Genomic DNA, 17,047 nt, shown 5'->3' with positions numbered 1-17,047 from the left:
AGTAGAGTGAGCCTGAAGGGCTTGGGCGCTTGCTCTGAAGGGGCCCCACCGCCAACTCTGGGCAGCTTTGGGGCTTTGTACACACATCTGTTTCCAGACAGGGACTAACCAAGCACAGCAACACCTCATTAGCATGGAAACTTCCTTTTGAAAGGGAAAGCTGGATCTCAGAGTAGGTCCCTGATTGGTGGCCTACTTAAGCACTGTTTGAACCTGTTTTATCTGCATCCTCCAACCAGTTGACCCCCAAATCTTCCTTGAACTGAATAAGAGGGAGTTAATGCCTACTGCCAGAAGCAAAAGGGAAGTGAAGAATTTCTCCTCAATTTCAGCTGAGGTTCTCTCCAACCTCCTCATCAAATCCAAGACAGTCACGAAGAATGGAGAGACCTGCCTGCAATATCCTCCTTCCGAGGAGGTTACAGCACTGCTTTGTCTTTCCTGTTCACCCACAATCCACCACCGGTCACTCCAAGGGCCCCATTTCACACATTCCAAGGGAGGCTCAAGGTATAGAGAACAATCACCACACTCGGGCAGGTACTGGGCTTTTGGGGGTCGAGCCCATCTGTCTTGGCATTTAAAATTTCTGTTTCCAGCAAGTGGCCCACCTTTCCGTCTGCTCTGTTGACGCGTGATGAGGGTGTAGCCGGATGCTAGTGGTGGGTGGGGCGGTTTGTGAGGACGAAAGCTCGCCAAAATTGGTGGGCGAGGAAAGCGAGGCTTGCATCCACAGCTGGCAAGACTGAATCCCAGTAGAGATCAGTGAGGCATCACTTCCGCCCCGAAGCTCGGTCTCCATTCCTCGGAAACCCTCAGTGCGGCCTCCTTCCCAGCTCCTCTCAGTTCCGGGCTGCAACGGCCAGTTCCGTTCCAAAGCAAAGCCTGCGGTTGCGGGGCAGCTTCGACTGAGGAGCCAGGAGCGGAGTGAATCTGCAGGAGTAGAGTGGATTTGGGCGGGGCTTGGATGGCAGGCCCCGCCCCTCGCGACCCTGCGTTTGCGCACGCGCATATGGTCCGCTTCCTCCGCGTGGCCCCGCCCACAGCCGGGGGAAGTCGGGCGGCGCACTACGTGCTTAGCTATATAAATGCTGTGGCGCCCGGCGTAGAAGAGGCAAAGTGTCCGGAGCGGCAGGGCGTTCGGACGTTGGAGGCAGTCGGCTCCCTAGCCTGAGACCGCCCCCCCTGCTCTTCGCAGTGCAATGGCGGACGAGGGAAAGTCGTACAACGGTAAGTGCTGGCCCTCAGCCCCGGAGCGGGCGATCTGGATCTGGGTCGGGCGGCGCCGGCCTAGGCCGCAGCCCCGGGTCGGGAGGCCGCGAGGGGCCCAGCGTCCACGGGCAGCGGTGGCGGCGCGGGCCCTGCCGAAACGAGGGCGAGACAGCCCAGGGGCACAGACAGGACTCGAGGTGGGCGCCTGGTTGTTGACTCGGGAATCCTGGCGTTGGAGGACTGTGGCTCGGAGCGGATGGCTCAGGTTGGGGTGACAAGATTCCTTTGAACTTGGAGGGTGGTTGATGCCTGTCAGTTCAGTTGGGCGGCCTCATTCTTACTTTAATGTGAGTCTGCCCTGCTCGTGGGCTGTGCTGGTGCCCTATTTTTGACTGCGTCCAGTGGTCTTGCCCCCGCCTTCAGCCTTTGAGACCTGCCCACCAACTGGATGTTCTAATCGGAACACTTTATTGGTGGTTAGTCCATTGTGGTGATCAGGAGAGCATGACAACCCAGGTTTGAATCCTGCGTTGGGTACACCAAGTTTCAGCGAATTAAATTTTCAGACCTTATTTTCCACTCCCTTGACATGGCTAGAAAGAGTACCTATCTCCCAAGTTTTTGTGTGTTTATTTAAATAAGACAATTCCTATCAAGTGCCTGGAGCTTAGTGGCTGGCACTGGAGAAAGTTTTAATTTGTTTTTTTGTTTTATTTTGCTTTTTTTGTTTTTGGCACTCAGGGATTTAGCCCAGGAGTGCTCTACCACTGAGCTACATCCCAGCTGTTTTTATTTTCAATTTTGAGTCAGGGTCTCCCTAGGTTGCTGAGGGCCTTGCTAAGAAAATGAGGCTGGTCTTAAATTTGTGACCCTCCTGCCTCAGCCTTTCGGGTCCCTGGGATTACAGGTCTGTTCCACTGTGACTGGCTGAAGAAACTTTTTGTTTTGTTTTTGTACTGGGTATTGTTGAACCCTTAACGGCTGAGCGACATCCCCAGCCCTTTTTATTTTTTTATTTTGAGACAAGTTCTCAATAAGCTGCTAAGGGTCTTGCTAAATTAATGAGGCTGGCTTTGAACTAGAAATCCTCTGTGTCAGCCTCCCAAGTTGCTGGGATTACAGGGGTGTGTGTCATTGGTACCTGGCTGGAGAAATTTTTTTTTGGTACTGGGGATTGAACCCAGGGGAACTTCACTTAGCCGCATCCCCAGCGCCTTTTTTTATATTTTAAGTAGAGACAGAGTCTCACTGAGTTATTTAGGGCCTCGATAAGTAGCTGAGGCTGGCTTTGAACTAGAAATCCTCCTGTCTCAGCCTCCTGAGCCGCTGGGATTTTACAGGCAGTGCCACCATGCCCGGGCTTGGAGAAAGTTCTTAATGAAAATCAGCTGCAGCTTTTATTCATTTCTCTTCTCCTAGGGTTATTTGTTGAATTTCATTGTTTACATAGTACTAGGTATTAGGTAGACTTCCTTGGATTTTTTTTTTTCTTTTTGCCTTCTGTGTGTTTGCGTGTGTGTGTGTGTGTGTGTGTGTGTGTGTGTGTGGCTAGAGATCAAACCTAGGGCCTCACCAGTGCTAGGGAAGTGCTCTAGGAGTCAGGCCATATTCTTTGTTTGTTTGTTTTTGTTTTTACTGGGGATTGAACCCAGCCAATCTTTACCTCTGAATTGCATCCCTGGCTCTTTTTATTTTATTGTTATTATTATATTATTAATATTATCATTATTATTTTGGTACCCAGGATTGAATCCAGGGGTGTTCAACAACTGAGCCACATCCCCAGCCCTTTTTTTATATTTAGAGATAAGATCTCAAGGGGCTGGGGATGTGGCTCAAGCGGTAGTGCGCTCACCTGGCATGCGTGCGGCCCGGGTTCGATCCTAGGCACCACATACAAAGATGTTGTGTCCGCCGAAAACTAAAAAATAAATATTAAAAAAAAAATAGAGATAAGGTCTCGAGATCTTTGAACTCAAAGATCAGCCTCTCAAGCCGCTGGGATGACAGGAGTGCACTATTGCATCCCTCTCAGGCCATACATTTCAGGAGCCTTGGTTAAGCACTCTAAAGTGATGCTGCCACCAGACCTGAGCCAAAAAGTTGTCTCCTGAGTTAAAGGGCATTCCTAGTCAAAGAAGCCAATCATTTTACAAACTTCACAGTGGCCGTTTGAGAACAAGATTTTTAAAAAATATTTATTTTTTTAGTTGTAGTTTGAGAACAAGATTTTTTAAAAATATTTATTCTTTAGTTGTAGTTGGACACAACACCTTTAATTTGTTTATTTATTTTTATGTGGTGCTGAGAATCGAACCCAGGGCCCCGCACTTGCTAGGCGAGCACTCTACCGCTGAGCCAAAACCCCAGCCCCGAGAACAAGATTTTTTAGGAGGCCCTTAAATTGGTGATATTTGTTTGTATTGTTTAGGCAAGAGAAATACTGAGTGGTTGGTCCCAAGTGGCTTTCAAGGGTCTGATTTGTGGCTAGTTACATGTTTGGACTGCTTACACTTCTACATTCTGCTTCTTTTTATAGTTCTGGTTTTTGCTTCATTTTTCAAAAGCTCTATCCTGTTTCCCTGATATGATACTGCCATTCCAGAGTGGATTCTTCCTTTGGACAGGCAGAGGCACTTGTGTGGAAATGGCTTCTGTAGTTAATGTGTATCTTTCCCAGTAGTGCAGAGTGCTAGAATCTGCAATTGCTACTCCAGTGATGTATTTACTAAATTTTTAAGGAATTTTTTTTCAGTGCAAGGGGTTGAACCTAGGGCCTCACACATGCTAGGGAAGCACTTTACTACTGAGATACTTCTGCACTCCATATATTTACTAGTTTGTGTACCTATTTCACTTCCAGAGCATGATGACCGTGTTAGTTTCCCTCAAAGAAGAAAGAAAGGCCGGGGTCCTTTCCGGTGGAAGTATGGTGAGGGGAACCGTCGGTCAGGACGAGGTGGTTCTGGTGTTCAGTCTTCTCGGCTCGAGGAAGATGATGGAGATGTGGCAATGAGTGATGCTCAGGATGGTCCCCGCATACGATAGTAAGTGACTAATTGGTCTACTTTGAATTTAATAACCTATTAGATTATATAGCTTTATTATTGTCCTTGTCATTGCTTTTCCCACCTAGAATGATAAACATGTCAAGACCATCTTAATGGTTGAACAGTCTTAATTATAGTCCTGCTAACAGTGCAGGATGGTTTTTTCTAATAGTTATGAACTTTTAATTCTCTATTTCCCCACAGCAACCCGTATGCCACCCGAACTAACCGTCGGGGTGATACTTGGCATGATCGAGGAGGTCGCATTCACATTACTGTGCGGAGAGACAGAGCTCCTCCAGAGAGAGGAGGGGCTGGCACCAGCCAGGATGGGTCCTCTAAGAACTGGTTCAAGATTACAGTGAGTACCTTAGTGTAGGAGGCTGGACTCAGAATGAAAATTATTACTTTTTTTCCCCATAAAAATTCCTTTTTTTTTTTTTTTTTGGCTGTTTACTTCATACTTCACAATTACGTATCCTTTCTTTCTCCTTTAGAAACAGGTTTTTTTTTTTTTTGGCTGGGTATGGTGCTGCCACCTGTAATCTCAGCAACTCCTGCCAGAGGAGGGAGGATCGCAAGTTTAAGAAAGGTCTCAGTAGTTTGACAAGACTCTGAGCAACTTAGTGAGAGCCTGTCTCAAAATAAAAATGACTGGAGATTAGCTCAGTGATAAAATGCCCCTGAGATCATTCCCCAGACACTGACCCCCAACCAATATTTTTTTTCCCTTTTTTTTTTAGTACTGGGGATTGAATTCAGAGAATTGCACATGCTAGGCAAGTACTGTACCACTGAGCTACATCCCCAGCTAGAATCACTAAGTTAGAACACCAAACGACAGGTTCAGGGAAAGTTCAGTGGGGATAGACAACAGAGTAGAATGAAAATGTAACTGGTTGGGAGGTAGAATAACTCCTTTGGATAGCCTCATTTGGTTCAAGCTGAGTGTAGGGCTTGGAGTTCTCTAAGGTGTAGGCAAGGTATAAATTAAACCTTGGAGCTTTTAGAATTTAAAAAATGATACTTTTGAGGAATAATAAGTGTAAGTGAACAGAAATTCACATGTGTTTTAGGTGGAAAACTTGTGATTGGGCTGGGGTTGTGGTTCAGAGGTAGAGTGCTTGCCTACCATGCGTGAGGCACTGGGTTCAATCCTCAGCACCACATAAAAATATAATAAAGATATTGTGTCCACCTATAACTAAAAAATAAATATTTAAAAAATAAAAAAACGTGGGGCTGAGATTGTGGCTCAGTGGTAAGGCGCTCGCCTAGCACTGGTGAGGCATGGGTTGTATCCTCAGCATCATATAAAAATAAAGGCATTGTGTTGTGTCCATCTATACCTTAAAAAAAAAAAAAAAAAAGCTTCCGATTTTTTTTTTTTTTTCTTTTGCTGAGGATTGAACCTAGGGCCTCCTGCATGCGAGGCAAGTGTTGTACTACTGAACTGCATCCACAGCTATTTTATTTTATTTTATTTTTGGTCCCAGGAATTGAACTCAAGGGCACTTGACCATTGAACCACATCCCCAAAACCTATTTTTTATTTTGTTTAGAGAGAGGGTCTCACTGAGTTGCTTAGTACCTCACAGTTGCTGAGGCTGGCTTTGAACTCACAATTCTCCCATCTCAGCCTCCCAAGTAACTGGAATTATAGGCGTGCACCACTGCACTGGCTTATTTTATTTTTGAGATAGTGTCTTGTTAAATTGCCTAGACTGGCCACAAACTTGTGATCCTCCTGTCTCAGCCTCCCAAGTAGTTTGACATGAAGACATGCACCACCACACCTGACCAACTAGTCTTTTCTTTATAAAACCTTTTTGGTTTTTGGTGTGTTTTGTTTTCATTCATTTATGATACTGGGAATTGAACCCAGTGGTGTTCTACCACTGAGCTACATCCCCAGCCTTTTTTATTTTTTATTTTAAGACAAGGTCTTACTAAATTGCCCATGCTGGCCTGGAACTTGAGAACCCCCTGCCTCAGCTTCCCAAGTTGCTGGTGTTACAGGCATGCATGACCATGCCCTGCCTTTTTTCCTTTTTGTGGTTCTGGGGATGTGCTTGGGACCTTGATCTTTTTAGGCACCTGCTTTACCACTGAGCTATGCCCCCAGCCCTAGAAAACAATTTAAAGTTCTGCAGAAGGTACAAAAGGAATGCTGGGTTGAGACAGCTGTTCAACCTTAGTTACATGGTGTTCTCTTCTGTTTGCTTTCTCTCCCTTCTAGATTCCTTGTGGCAAAAAGTATGACAAAGCTTGGCTTCTGAACATGATTCAGAGCAAATGCAGTGTCCCTTTCACCCCCATTGAGGTAAGATAAGGACTGAGTGGCTGACTGGGCACCAGAGACAGTATGGGCCCAGCTGGGTAAGGTGCTCTTGATTCAAGTCTAATGCTCTTATTTCCTCTTTTTAAGTTTCATTATGAGAGCACCCGGGCCCAGTTTTTTGTGGAGGATTCCAGCACTGCCTCTGCATTAAAGGCTATCAACTATAAGATTGTGGGTCAGGATAACCGAAGGGTAGGTGTAAAGGCCCTAGCTTGGCTGATGGTGGGAACTGCTACACAGGACAGGGACAGTTCTTGGTCCTGGGGCTTTCCCTGGAGTTTACGCTCTCTTTGTGTCTTCTCTCCAGATACCTATCATCATCAACCCCTCTTCTCCACCCTATGTTGTACAAAATGAACTGAAGCCAGAACAAGTAGAGCAGCTAAAGGTGAGGCCAGCTCAAGTAACATGTGTTTCAACCAAGTCTTACTTCTCACACCTACCCACTCACTCATCCCAACATGCCCATTTAGCCCCATTGACCACTAAATCCTTTGTCTTCCTGTGTAGCTTATTATGAGCAAACGTTATGATGGTTCCCAACAAGCACTTGATCTCAAGGGCCTTCGTTCAGACCCAGGTATGACTGACAATAGATTCTCAGCTAGATGGAGACAGAATGGGATTTGTCACCCAGGGAAAGTTTGAGGATGATTTAGTGCTAATGCTGATGTGACAAGTCCTCTCAGACTTCCCTTTCTATCTGCTTTCTGAAGATTTGGTGGCCCAGAACATTGATGTTGTCCTGCATCGTAGAAGCTGTATGGCGGCTACCCTACGAATCATTGAAGAAAACATCCCTGAGGTGAGGCTTTGGGGCCAGTATTAAACATGAGGAAGCAGGGAGGGAGAGGTAGGATGGGATAGGGTGATCTACTCACTGCTTACCTTTCTTCTAAACTCTTTTCTACTCAACAGCTTTTATCTTTGAACTTGAGCAACAACAGGCTTTACAGGCTGGATGTCATGTCCAGCATTGTGCAGAAGGCATCCAACCTGAAGATCTTAAATCTCTCTGGAAATGAAGTAAGGGCTGATGGTTTGATGTGGTTTTGATGGGGTAGCAGAGGATGGGGAGGGCATGTTTGACTGGCAGGAGGTAAAAGGGAGACCTTAGGAGGATAGGGATTAGAGGTCTAAGGATCTACCTGTTTTCCTCACCACATTCATTTCCTCCTTGTTTTCTTCCTCCTTTGCAGTTGAAGTCTGAGCGGGAATTGGATAAGATAAAAGGGCTGAAGCTGGAAGAGCTGTGGCTTGATGGAAATCCCCTGTGTGACAGTTTCCAAGACCAGTCTACCTACATCAGGTCAGTCATAGCCTTTGTTTCCCTCCTGGGGACCTTCAACCCCTGGGAGGCTGAGTTAATGCACCCTGATCAGTGCCCGTCTGCAGGAGATGTGCAGCCCTGAGCTGGAACCACTTGTCCTTTGGGAGGACCACACGCTCCTCCTTTTCGTCTGTCTGTGTCTCTCAGCTTTGTTCCAAAATCTCTTCTTTTTTCTCACCTGATTACTGTTTGCTGGTTCTATGGCCTTTCTCCTTCCTTCCTGAACACAGCCTTTTCTAGACTCTCCCTACCCTATTGTTCCAGGAAGGACACCTCCTCATTTCTACTTTGACTGGGGGTGTCTTGTATATTCCCCATCCATGGGGTTACCTTGGGCTAAGAGCCTGGAATCCTTAGGCTGAGAAAGCCCTCCCTAACTGGGACTTCCTACTGAGATGGGCCTTTCTCCTCTTTGTCCTTTGATGACCCCTCTTGCATTGCACCAAGAGGGACACTATTCTCACAAGCTACTTGTCCAAGGCTGTAGCCTGGACTTTCCTGCCCATGCTAAGGTTGAAGCCTCCAGGAGGCTGGTACCATGCCATATGTCTCTCTCGCTCAGTGCTGTGAGCTGGGCCCTCCCTGGAGAAGAAACCTGGGTTTCCCAAAACCTGTGACCAGAGCCGGGGCCCCGCCAGCAGGCGAGGGGATCCTAAGGCAGATGCTGGGCGTGGAGGCCACGGGGGCATTGGCTACCAAGGAGACAGAGAACTGACTCTCGGGGGCAATGCCCCTCCCTCACTCGCACACCTCACATCACCCTGTTTGGCCCCGGAGGATGGCTGGTTAGCCAGAGACGGGTAAGATTCCTCAGGGAAGGAACAACCTAAGACAGGCACAGTCGCAGAGGGGCCATCAGGAAAGAACTTGGGGGCCAACAGAGGTGGGGCACAGAACCTCACCCCCCCAACTTTGCAGGGGTCTGAACCTTCACCCCTTCTGAGGGAGGTCTCCTGCCCCCATGGCTGCTTTGCTTCCCACGCCCAGCTCAGATTGGGACCCAGGTAGCAGTCAGAGGCCTGGCCAACAGCAGCTGCCCACCCGCCACAGCAGGATTTGCTTTCTGATTTTACCTTGGACCACAGGGAAAGGGCAGCTGAAGGAAAGGGCTGTGTTAGGATGTTTTTCTTGTTTTCTCCCTTCTCTTCCTTATGCCTCTTTGCCTGTGGTTCTTTCCCTTTTTCTTTGCTTTCTCTTTCCTTTTCTTCTCTTTTCTTTCCTATCTTTCCCCTGTCCCTGCTCCACCCTACCTTTATTTCTTTCTTCTTTCCTCTCTTCCTTTGCCTCCTTTGCTCCTGAGCCCCACCTTGCTCATCTCCTTGCCCCAACATCCTGTGCCATCCCTGTGGTGTGTTCTGGTCTTGGCCAAGGCCAGACCTGGCAGAACCGATGGATACCTGGTGAGGCAGCGGAGCCCATGGGCTCCCACCCCATTCCCTCCTCCCGGGGCTGCACAGGTGAGTAGGTGGAAGGTAAGGGGGGCAAGAAGGGGGAAGGAGGTCCTGGGCTTAAAGCCTGGGCTGGGAGTGCTGCTCCTGTGGCACTCAGGGTCAGGCAGAGAGAAAAAAGACAGCCTTCAAGGTGGTCCAGTCTGGGTGCCCCAGGTGAGGTGGGGAATGGGGCTACTTTTCTCTAAGTACAGGCTGGGGAGGAGCCGGGCGATGAGCAATGGGACGGGCTGTCCCTTGGGTGTTGATGTTGTTTGCTCCTAGAGCAGCCCAGGAGGCATTGGTGGCTCTGAAGCATCACTCACTTCTGTCCCGTTCTTGACAGCGCCATTCGCGAACGATTTCCCAAGTTACTACGCCTGGTAAGTCTAAACTTTTCATTCTCTTCTAATAAGCATGGCATCTTCTTCTCCTAAGATTGTTCCTACATGACCATTAATCTGGAGTCATTCATGGATCCCTTTGAGAATTTGATAAAGATGATAATCCTTCCCAGAGAAATGCCTGTAGGCTGAATTTTCATACTCAGGATTCCTGGATACTTTTCATGCTTCTTTAACACTTGACTGCTGACCCTTCACTCTTAGCCCTTCCATCTTCTTACACATCTAGACATTTTTCTTTAGTTTATACTCAGTTTTCATTTCTTTCCACAGGATGGCCATGAGTTGCCCCCACCAATTGCCTTTGATGTTGAAGCCCCCACAATGTTGCCACCCTGCAAGGTGAGGAGTGGAGGTGGAGTTAGAACATGTGTCGGGAGAGAACTGCTTCCATGTTCCTAATGTCTTTTTTGTTCCAGGGAAGCTATTTTGGAACGGAGAACCTAAAGAGTCTGGTTCTGCACTTTCTGCAGCAGTAAGTATCCTAGGGCCCCTGAGGCTGGGGAAAGTGGGAGGCCCAAGCACAGCTCACTTTTGGGAGCTACTGTGTCTTCTTTCCACAGGAGTTCAGACATTTCCTTTTTTTTTTTTTTCTCCCTCATAGATACTATGCAATTTATGACTCTGGAGACCGGCAGGGGCTTTTGGATGCCTACCATGATGGGGCCTGCTGCTCACTAAGCATTCCATTCATCCCCCATAACCCTGCCCGGTGAGTCTCATATCCCAGTACCTGCCCAGGACCACAGGATTTCCCCAGAAGATACATAGACCACACTGCTCTGACCACCACCTCCTTTTCTTCCTTTTCCCACAGAAGCAACTTGGCTGAATACTACAAGGACAGCAGAAATGTGAAAAGGCTTAAAGACCCACGTAAGTGTGCGATATGGGCAAGATAGGATGGGAGCAGAAAATGGGAAGGAATCTGAGAGCTCAGGAGTACGTGGCTGTCCCAACTTTGCTTTCTCCTCCTTCTGCCCATAGCCTCGCGGTTCCGGTTGCTGAAACACACACGTCTCAACGTTGTTGCCTTCCTCAATGAGTTGCCCAAAACTCAGCATGACATCAATTCCTTTGTGGTAGACATAAGTGCCCAGACAGTAAGCATGTATTTCTGCCCTTATAGAAGCCTAGCATTGGGTGGAGGGCATAGCAGGGGCAGCATTTACAAGAGTGTGGGGTAGGGTGCTCAAGCTCTGGCTAGAAATCTATATCACACCTGGTACATCTTCTCTTCCAGAGTACATTGCTGTGTTTTTCTGTCAATGGGGTCTTCAAGGAAGGTGAGAATATTTTGAGTTCTGAATTTGTGGTGGGGTCCCTCCCCCAGCAAAAATCTTTCTTGGTATTCTTAGCTTCCCAACTACCTTCTTTTCTTTCCTGGCCTTCTTCACCATTCCGCTCAAGCCATTTTTGCTTAGCCTGCCTTCTTTACCTGTCCTATCTGCAATGTGGGAAAAGTCTAGGAATTAGGCAGATCCAGACAGTGAAGTCAGGCAGGTCTTAGTTTCCTTCCAGTCTTGGTTCTATGGTTCTGTGGGAAAACTGCATTAACTCTGAGCTTCAAATGCTTAATTTGTAAGATGGGGTTTAATAATAACCCACTCATAGGGTGTGAAATTACTTGGAAAGTGCTTAACCTAAGGCCTGGCATGTGTGCTCTCTGAGAGGGTTAGTAATTGTTATTGTCCTCTCTGACCTCTCACCGACCAAACACAATCATCCCAATTTGGCCCACTTAGTGTTTTCTGTATCAAAGACCACATTTTGAGAACCTGTTTATAAGTGTAAAACATAAATGATTCTAAGTGGTCATTGCTGCTGTTCTCACTGTAGTGGATGGAAAATCTCGAGATTCTTTGAGAGCCTTCACGAGGACATTCATCGCTGTTCCTGCTAGTAATTCAGGGTAAGTGTTCTGCTTACTACACTGGGTGTACCAGACCCAGTACCTGGTCAGCAGTGTGGAAACTGGAAGCCAGTCAGTCCTCAGGGTGTCTTCAAAATTTCACAAAGGCAGCAGGAATCAGGAGGCTGCTGTAGTGGTTAAGTACTTGGCTCTAGCGTTAGACCATCTGGGTTTTCATAGTGGCTCCATCACTTTTAGCTACAGCCAACTTTCCTCATCTGGAAATTTTTATAACAATATTTACTGCCTAAGTTTGTTATAAAAATAAACAAAAGAGTAACAACTCTCCATGGATTAGAGGAGAATGTATAATTCTAGTATTTGGGAGATAATCCTAAACATGGAGTCCATTAGAAGAAGGAACAAATGGTAAAAAGCAACAGCTAAGACTGGGAGGGGACCATATAGGTATTGAAATAATTTGAGTGTCAAATGTCAGAGAATAGCAGTGATGTTGGGGAGCAGTGAGGTTATTTGTCCAGTTGTTTAAGGTGCTCTTTGTCTCCAAGGTTATGTATCGTTAATGATGAGCTATTTGTGAGGAATGCCAGCCCTGAAGAGATCCAAAGAGCCTTCGCCATGCCTGCACCCACACCTTCCTCCAGCCCTGTGCCCACCCTCTCCCCGGAGCAGCAGGAAATGTTACAGGCGTTCTCTACCCAGTCTGGCATGAACCTCGAGTGGTCCCAGAAGTGAGTGCTGTACCTACAGGGACAGGGGTAAACTGAGGTGGGACTGGTAGAGAATGATGAGTGCTCCTGAAATTTTAAAAGCCAAAACCGTTTAGTTCCTTAAAATACAAACCAAGTGAGGTGGTGCATGCCTGGAATCCCAGTGGCTTGGGAGGCTGAGACAGAAGTATTGCAAGTTCAAGGCCAACCTCAGCAATTTAGTGGGACACTCTCAAAAATAAAAAGTATGGGCTGGGGACATAGCTCAGTTGGTAGTGTACTTGCCTTGCATGCACAAGGCCCTGGGTTTAATCCCCAGCACCACACAAACACACATAAAAAGGACTAGGGATGTAGCTCAGTACTTAAGTGCCCTGGGTTCAATTCCTAGGGCCAAAAAACTGGGCACAGTGGTCCATACATGGAAATCGAGCTACTTGGGAGACTAAAGCAGGAGGATCCCCAGTTTGAGGCCAGACTGGGCAACTTGTCAAGATAAAAAGTACTAGGATGCAGCTCAGTGGTAGAAAGTCCCTAAGTTTAATTCCCTATACTGGGGATAAAGTGAGGTGGGGTGGTGCATGCTTATAATCACAGCTACTTGAGGCAGGGGGATCACAAGTTGAAGGCCAAAAGGGCTGAAAATCACATTTTTAAGTGTAAGTACAGCAAATAATTATTAGTGGTGAGTGTCTCTGGAGGATGGCTTCTGAAATGGCCCTTAGTGTTCAGAGTGAGTACATTTTGGTTCTCATGGAACTTCCTGTTCTTCGCTGCCAGGTGCCTTCAGGACAACAACTGGGACTATACCAGATCTGCCCAAGCCTTCACTCATCTCAAGGTAAGATTTGGGAATACTGTGGCAAAAAGACAGGGCTCTTTGAGCCTTGGAGAAGGTTAAGTGAGGGTCAAATGAGTAAGGCATTGGGGACAGGAAAGGGACACCTCGCTGTACTGACCTTTTATTTTTTTCCAGGCCAAGGGTGAGATCCCAGAAGTTGCATTCATGAAGTGATCCATAGTTGTGCTCCAGAAGTGCGTGTGTAAATAGCCCTTGGATATTATTGTATGGTTGTCATCCCTTGCCTTCTGTCCGGCCGGAGGCCACCCTGTGACTGTGACTGAGGAGGGAGGTCTGTGGATCCCGCTCCTCACCTGCCTTCTGGAAGACTTCCTGAAGACTTCTAGAAGATTGAGCCTCACTGGTGCCAGGAAGCCAAAGCTCACTTTGTAGAACTGACACTAAACTACCCGAAGGACTTAGGTGCTTTGTGTACTTAGCCCCAGGATTCCCCAGGATTCCCCTTACTTTTTAAGATAAAGAGTGATATTGTATTTTGCCTCTGCGTTCTGGATTGCTTCTCGTGGCGGGCGGGGCCTCGGCAGGAAGTCCCGCCTCTGAAGCAGAAGTGGCCTGCCCACCATGGCGGCAGCTTGGAGGTGTTCTCATGGGCTGTTTGTGGCGCTGCGGTTCCTGCCCACGCGCCAGGCCCTGCACCACGCGACCCCGGCGCAGGATGTGCTACTTTTCGAGCATGAGCGGGGCCGGTTCTTCACTATCCTTGGACTCTTCTGCGCTGGCCAGGGCATCTTCTGGGCCTCCCTGGCCTTGACAGCTTGGTCTGCACCCCCGGTCCAGGCGCGACCCCTGGATGCAGAGGCCCCAGACCGCGGCCGCTTGGACCTGCGCGCTGTGCTCTGGCGCTACGGGCTGGCGGTCAGCTGCGGTGCCATTGGTAAGGCGTGGGCCGGCTTCTCTACCTGGGATGGGGCAGTGGGCTCTAGGCTCAGATAAGGAGAGATGAGCAGAAGAGGGCGCTGCAGTCCCTGGGCGCCACATCCTCTCAGCGCTCTGTCCTTGAGCAAATTTAAGTTTTAAGCCCTTTTCCTGAGTTTTAAAATGGGGATAAACATCGCCTAGAAGTTTGTTAGATATAAGAGGTTCCCACTCAAAAATGTTAGTCACGCTCATATCTTTTACTCAAAGGGAAAGGGTTGGTGTGTGTCCTTTCAGTGAACACACCTCACCCCACTGCTGTGCTCTTCTGTAGGGACCCTGGTACTGGGTGCTGGTCTTCTCTTCTCTCTACGATCTGTGCGTTCAGTGATGCTTCGAGCAGGAGGGCAGCAGGTGACCCTGACCACTCATGCCCCTTTTGGCTTGGGAGCCCCTTTCACCGTCCCCTTGAACCAGGTATCCTGCATGGCCCACCGAGGAGAAGTCCCTGCTATGCTGCCTCTGAAGATCAAAGGCCATCGCTTCTATTTCCTCTTGGACAAAGCTGGACACTTCCCCAACGTTCAGCTCTTTGACAACACTGTGGGTACCTATCGGAGCTTGTAAGAAACCACCTTGGGTCTTTCACTCCCTCTCAGAAGGAGACAAAAAAAAAGGGAAAACAAAACAAAATTGAACCTTATGGATGGGGTGACAACCAGGGTCACCAAGGGGGAACCTAAGATTCAATAGTAACAATTAAAAGAGGAGTTGTCTAAAGGGAAGCTGCCTGATCCATGCCTGTTTCGCCTTCACTCCTTCCCATCACCTACTTGTTTTAACATCAAGAACACAATACCAAAATGAAGAAAGTAATACTAATATTTTGGTACAAAAACAGCTATAGGAAGAGAGGTGGAGAGGGGCCTGTTACCTTTCCCTCCTGGAGGGAAAACGGGGGCTTTCAGCACTAACAGGGCTGTGTGGGGACAAGAGGATTACAGGCACTTGGGCACAAAGTCGTTGGCTGCAGAATGCACTATTTGGTTACTCTTCAGGAATGGGACAGGCGTGGCCCAACAAGAACATCTGTCTCAGAGCTCCACTCAGGGTCTCCCCTCTCCAGAGGTCGGTATGGGGTGGCTTCAGACTTCCACTGCATGACCTGGAGCACCAAGACCACACACCATAATACCAGATTCACCCATGAAGAGGTCTGTGGAGACAGAACAGGAATGTGAGGAGTCAGACCATCACAGATCCAGTCCTTCCACCCACACACCAGTCTGTCAGGCTGATACGCCCTTCAGCTCCTCTTAGCTTGTCAGTGGTAGGCCAAGCTCATATTCATTGGTGAGCATCCTTATAGCTACAGATACTTGTATGAATCAGTGTGTCTGGGTCTCACTTCAGCATTGTGTAGGTTGGAGTAAAACTGCAGAGCTGTTCCAGGGGGTGTCCATGGAATTTTCTGAGCTTCAGAGCAGCTGTGAGGTCAAAGAGACAGTTTTGAGAAAGAAGTGGGGATACACCCTAAGCATACCTGTACCCAGGTACCCTTTGAGGTGGAGAGCAACAGACAGAAAATGGGAGGTTACAAGACTCCCCCTCTGCAGAAGGAAGGTAGCCCCATCCAGGCTTCCCTCCCTCCTCATTACCTAATTGTACTGTTCAGGGAGATGATGGAATTGCAGAAGGATCTGGTGCCAAATCGAAGGATACAGGCAGATACTAACACCAGGAAGATGGCTATAGCTGAGATGGCCAGTGCAACGCGGAGCCCTATAAGACCTCTGGGGGGGAGAGAACAAACCTTGCGGTTGATGGCTTCATCCCACCTCAGCCCCTGGTCCTTGGGGTGGGACATTCACCTTTTTGAGTCTTCGATGCAGCTGCTGTAGACCCAGAAGAGCAGAAGCAGGAGGCAGTAGAGGGCCAGGAAGCCAGAGGCCCCTGCCACAAAGTAGCACAGGGATGGGGCCGAGGAATGGGATAAGGCCAGGAAGGAGCCATTCCGGGTGGTCATACCATACAACGGACAGCTACCCCTGAAGGAGCCCTGTGGAGAGAAGCTGCTGAATCTCAGATTTCAGTCAGTGCCTCGTGATGCAGTTTTCTGGCAGGTGTTAAGAATATAGGCCAGGGCCACTCTAGAAATTATGTGTGCATTGTTAGTTCCTGTTTCTGGCATGAGAAACTGGTGTAGAGGGCCTTTTGGGTAAACCTCAGTGGCCAGAATGATCAGGAAGTAGGCAGTGGTTATAGAAGACAAAGAACTTCAAAAGTCTCACAAACTCTGGTCTTCCTTTGTGCAGAAATCCCAGAGTAAACGAGACCTGTGTGACCTTCAAAAAGTATCTCCAGTGTTTCTAATCTGTAAGAGATATACTAGCGCCTACTTTATAGTGGCTTAATGGTCCCATGTTTAACAAGATTGCCTGACTGTAGTAAACAACTCAGTTTTCTACAGGGCTGTTGTCACTTAACACAGTTGCAAGTGTGGCTGCTTGATCACCTTCACTACACTATGCTTTATTTCTCTTATAGCTCAGCACAAATGGCTCCTGATTCATCCGATGAACGCAGGGCCGGGGCTGACGTCTCTTTCAGAACCAGGGCAAGGTTACGCAGAGGGAAGCACTGGCTCTATCTGGCGATGCACGACGCTCCTGGTATCTGGTCCCTTTGCCGAAGGAACGGCTTCGGTAGGACCTGATTGGGCCAAAACAGGGCACGGCGAGCGTCGCTGCATTTCATCCGCAGGCCAGCCGTCGCCGGGCCAGAGTCGCAGCCCGCCTGGCCACCCGCCCGGCCCGCCCCCAGCCGCACCTGGGTCCCGGTGAGCGTCGCGGCCGCCACGGCGCCGCACAGGAAGGCGGCGGCGAAGAGCGCGAGCTCGACGCGCTGCAGCCAGGGCAGCGCCATGGCGCCCAGGCCCCGGAGCCAGCCGCCCAGCCCCGCCTCATCCGGCGCGACCCACGGA

At 48.6% G+C, this 17,047-nt stretch overlaps 3 protein-coding genes across 4 annotated transcripts; 2 read left to right on the top strand and 1 right to left on the bottom strand.

Moving 5' to 3' along the window:
• The first annotated feature begins 97 nt into the window (after window positions 1-97).
• On the top strand, window positions 98-13,682 carry Nxf1 (nuclear RNA export factor 1). Its single transcript, XM_015478118.2, has 21 exons — window positions 98-1,230; window positions 4,076-4,259; window positions 4,467-4,623; window positions 6,502-6,585; window positions 6,691-6,795; window positions 6,911-6,991; window positions 7,114-7,183; window positions 7,320-7,408; window positions 7,522-7,629; window positions 7,803-7,912; window positions 9,707-9,743; window positions 10,038-10,106; window positions 10,184-10,239; window positions 10,369-10,476; window positions 10,582-10,640; window positions 10,752-10,867; window positions 11,008-11,050; window positions 11,604-11,676; window positions 12,186-12,368; window positions 13,128-13,188; window positions 13,324-13,682. The coding sequence occupies exons 1-21, from the start codon at window positions 1,203-1,205 to the stop codon at window positions 13,360-13,362; spliced, it is 1,860 nt and encodes a 619-aa protein (XP_015333604.1). The 5' UTR covers window positions 98-1,202; the 3' UTR covers window positions 13,363-13,682.
• A 78-nt stretch (window positions 13,683-13,760) lies between these two features.
• Tmem223 (transmembrane protein 223) lies at window positions 13,761-14,849 on the top strand. The gene is made up of 2 exons (XM_015478124.2): window positions 13,761-14,083; window positions 14,399-14,849. Exons 1-2 carry the CDS (start codon window positions 13,771-13,773, stop codon window positions 14,689-14,691), a joined length of 606 nt encoding a protein of 201 aa, XP_015333610.1. The 5' UTR covers window positions 13,761-13,770; the 3' UTR covers window positions 14,692-14,849.
• A 79-nt stretch (window positions 14,850-14,928) lies between these two features.
• Tmem179b (transmembrane protein 179B) lies at window positions 14,929-17,045 on the bottom strand. 2 transcript variants are annotated; one of them, XM_048789031.1, is made up of 5 exons: window positions 16,894-17,045; window positions 15,936-16,136; window positions 15,723-15,857; window positions 15,473-15,551; window positions 14,929-15,280 (listed from the first exon to the last, which is right to left on the bottom strand). In XM_048789031.1, exons 1-5 carry the CDS (start codon window positions 17,028-17,030, stop codon window positions 15,119-15,121), a joined length of 714 nt encoding a protein of 237 aa, XP_048644988.1. In that variant the 5' UTR covers window positions 17,031-17,045; the 3' UTR covers window positions 14,929-15,118. The 2 variants fall into 2 exon arrangements, with proteins under 2 accessions (XP_048644988.1, XP_015333609.1); XM_015478123.2 differs by having other exon boundaries at window positions 15,936-16,123; window positions 16,894-17,044.
• Between the last annotated feature and the right edge of the window lie 2 nt (window positions 17,046-17,047).

This window comes from Marmota marmota, unplaced genomic scaffold, assembly GCF_001458135.2.
Source record: "Marmota marmota marmota unplaced genomic scaffold, marMar, whole genome shotgun sequence".
NCBI lineage: Eukaryota > Metazoa > Chordata > Mammalia > Rodentia > Sciuridae > Marmota > Marmota marmota.
The sequence above is the reverse complement of the archived record's forward strand: the minus strand, read 5'-3'. Positions and strand labels throughout refer to the sequence as shown.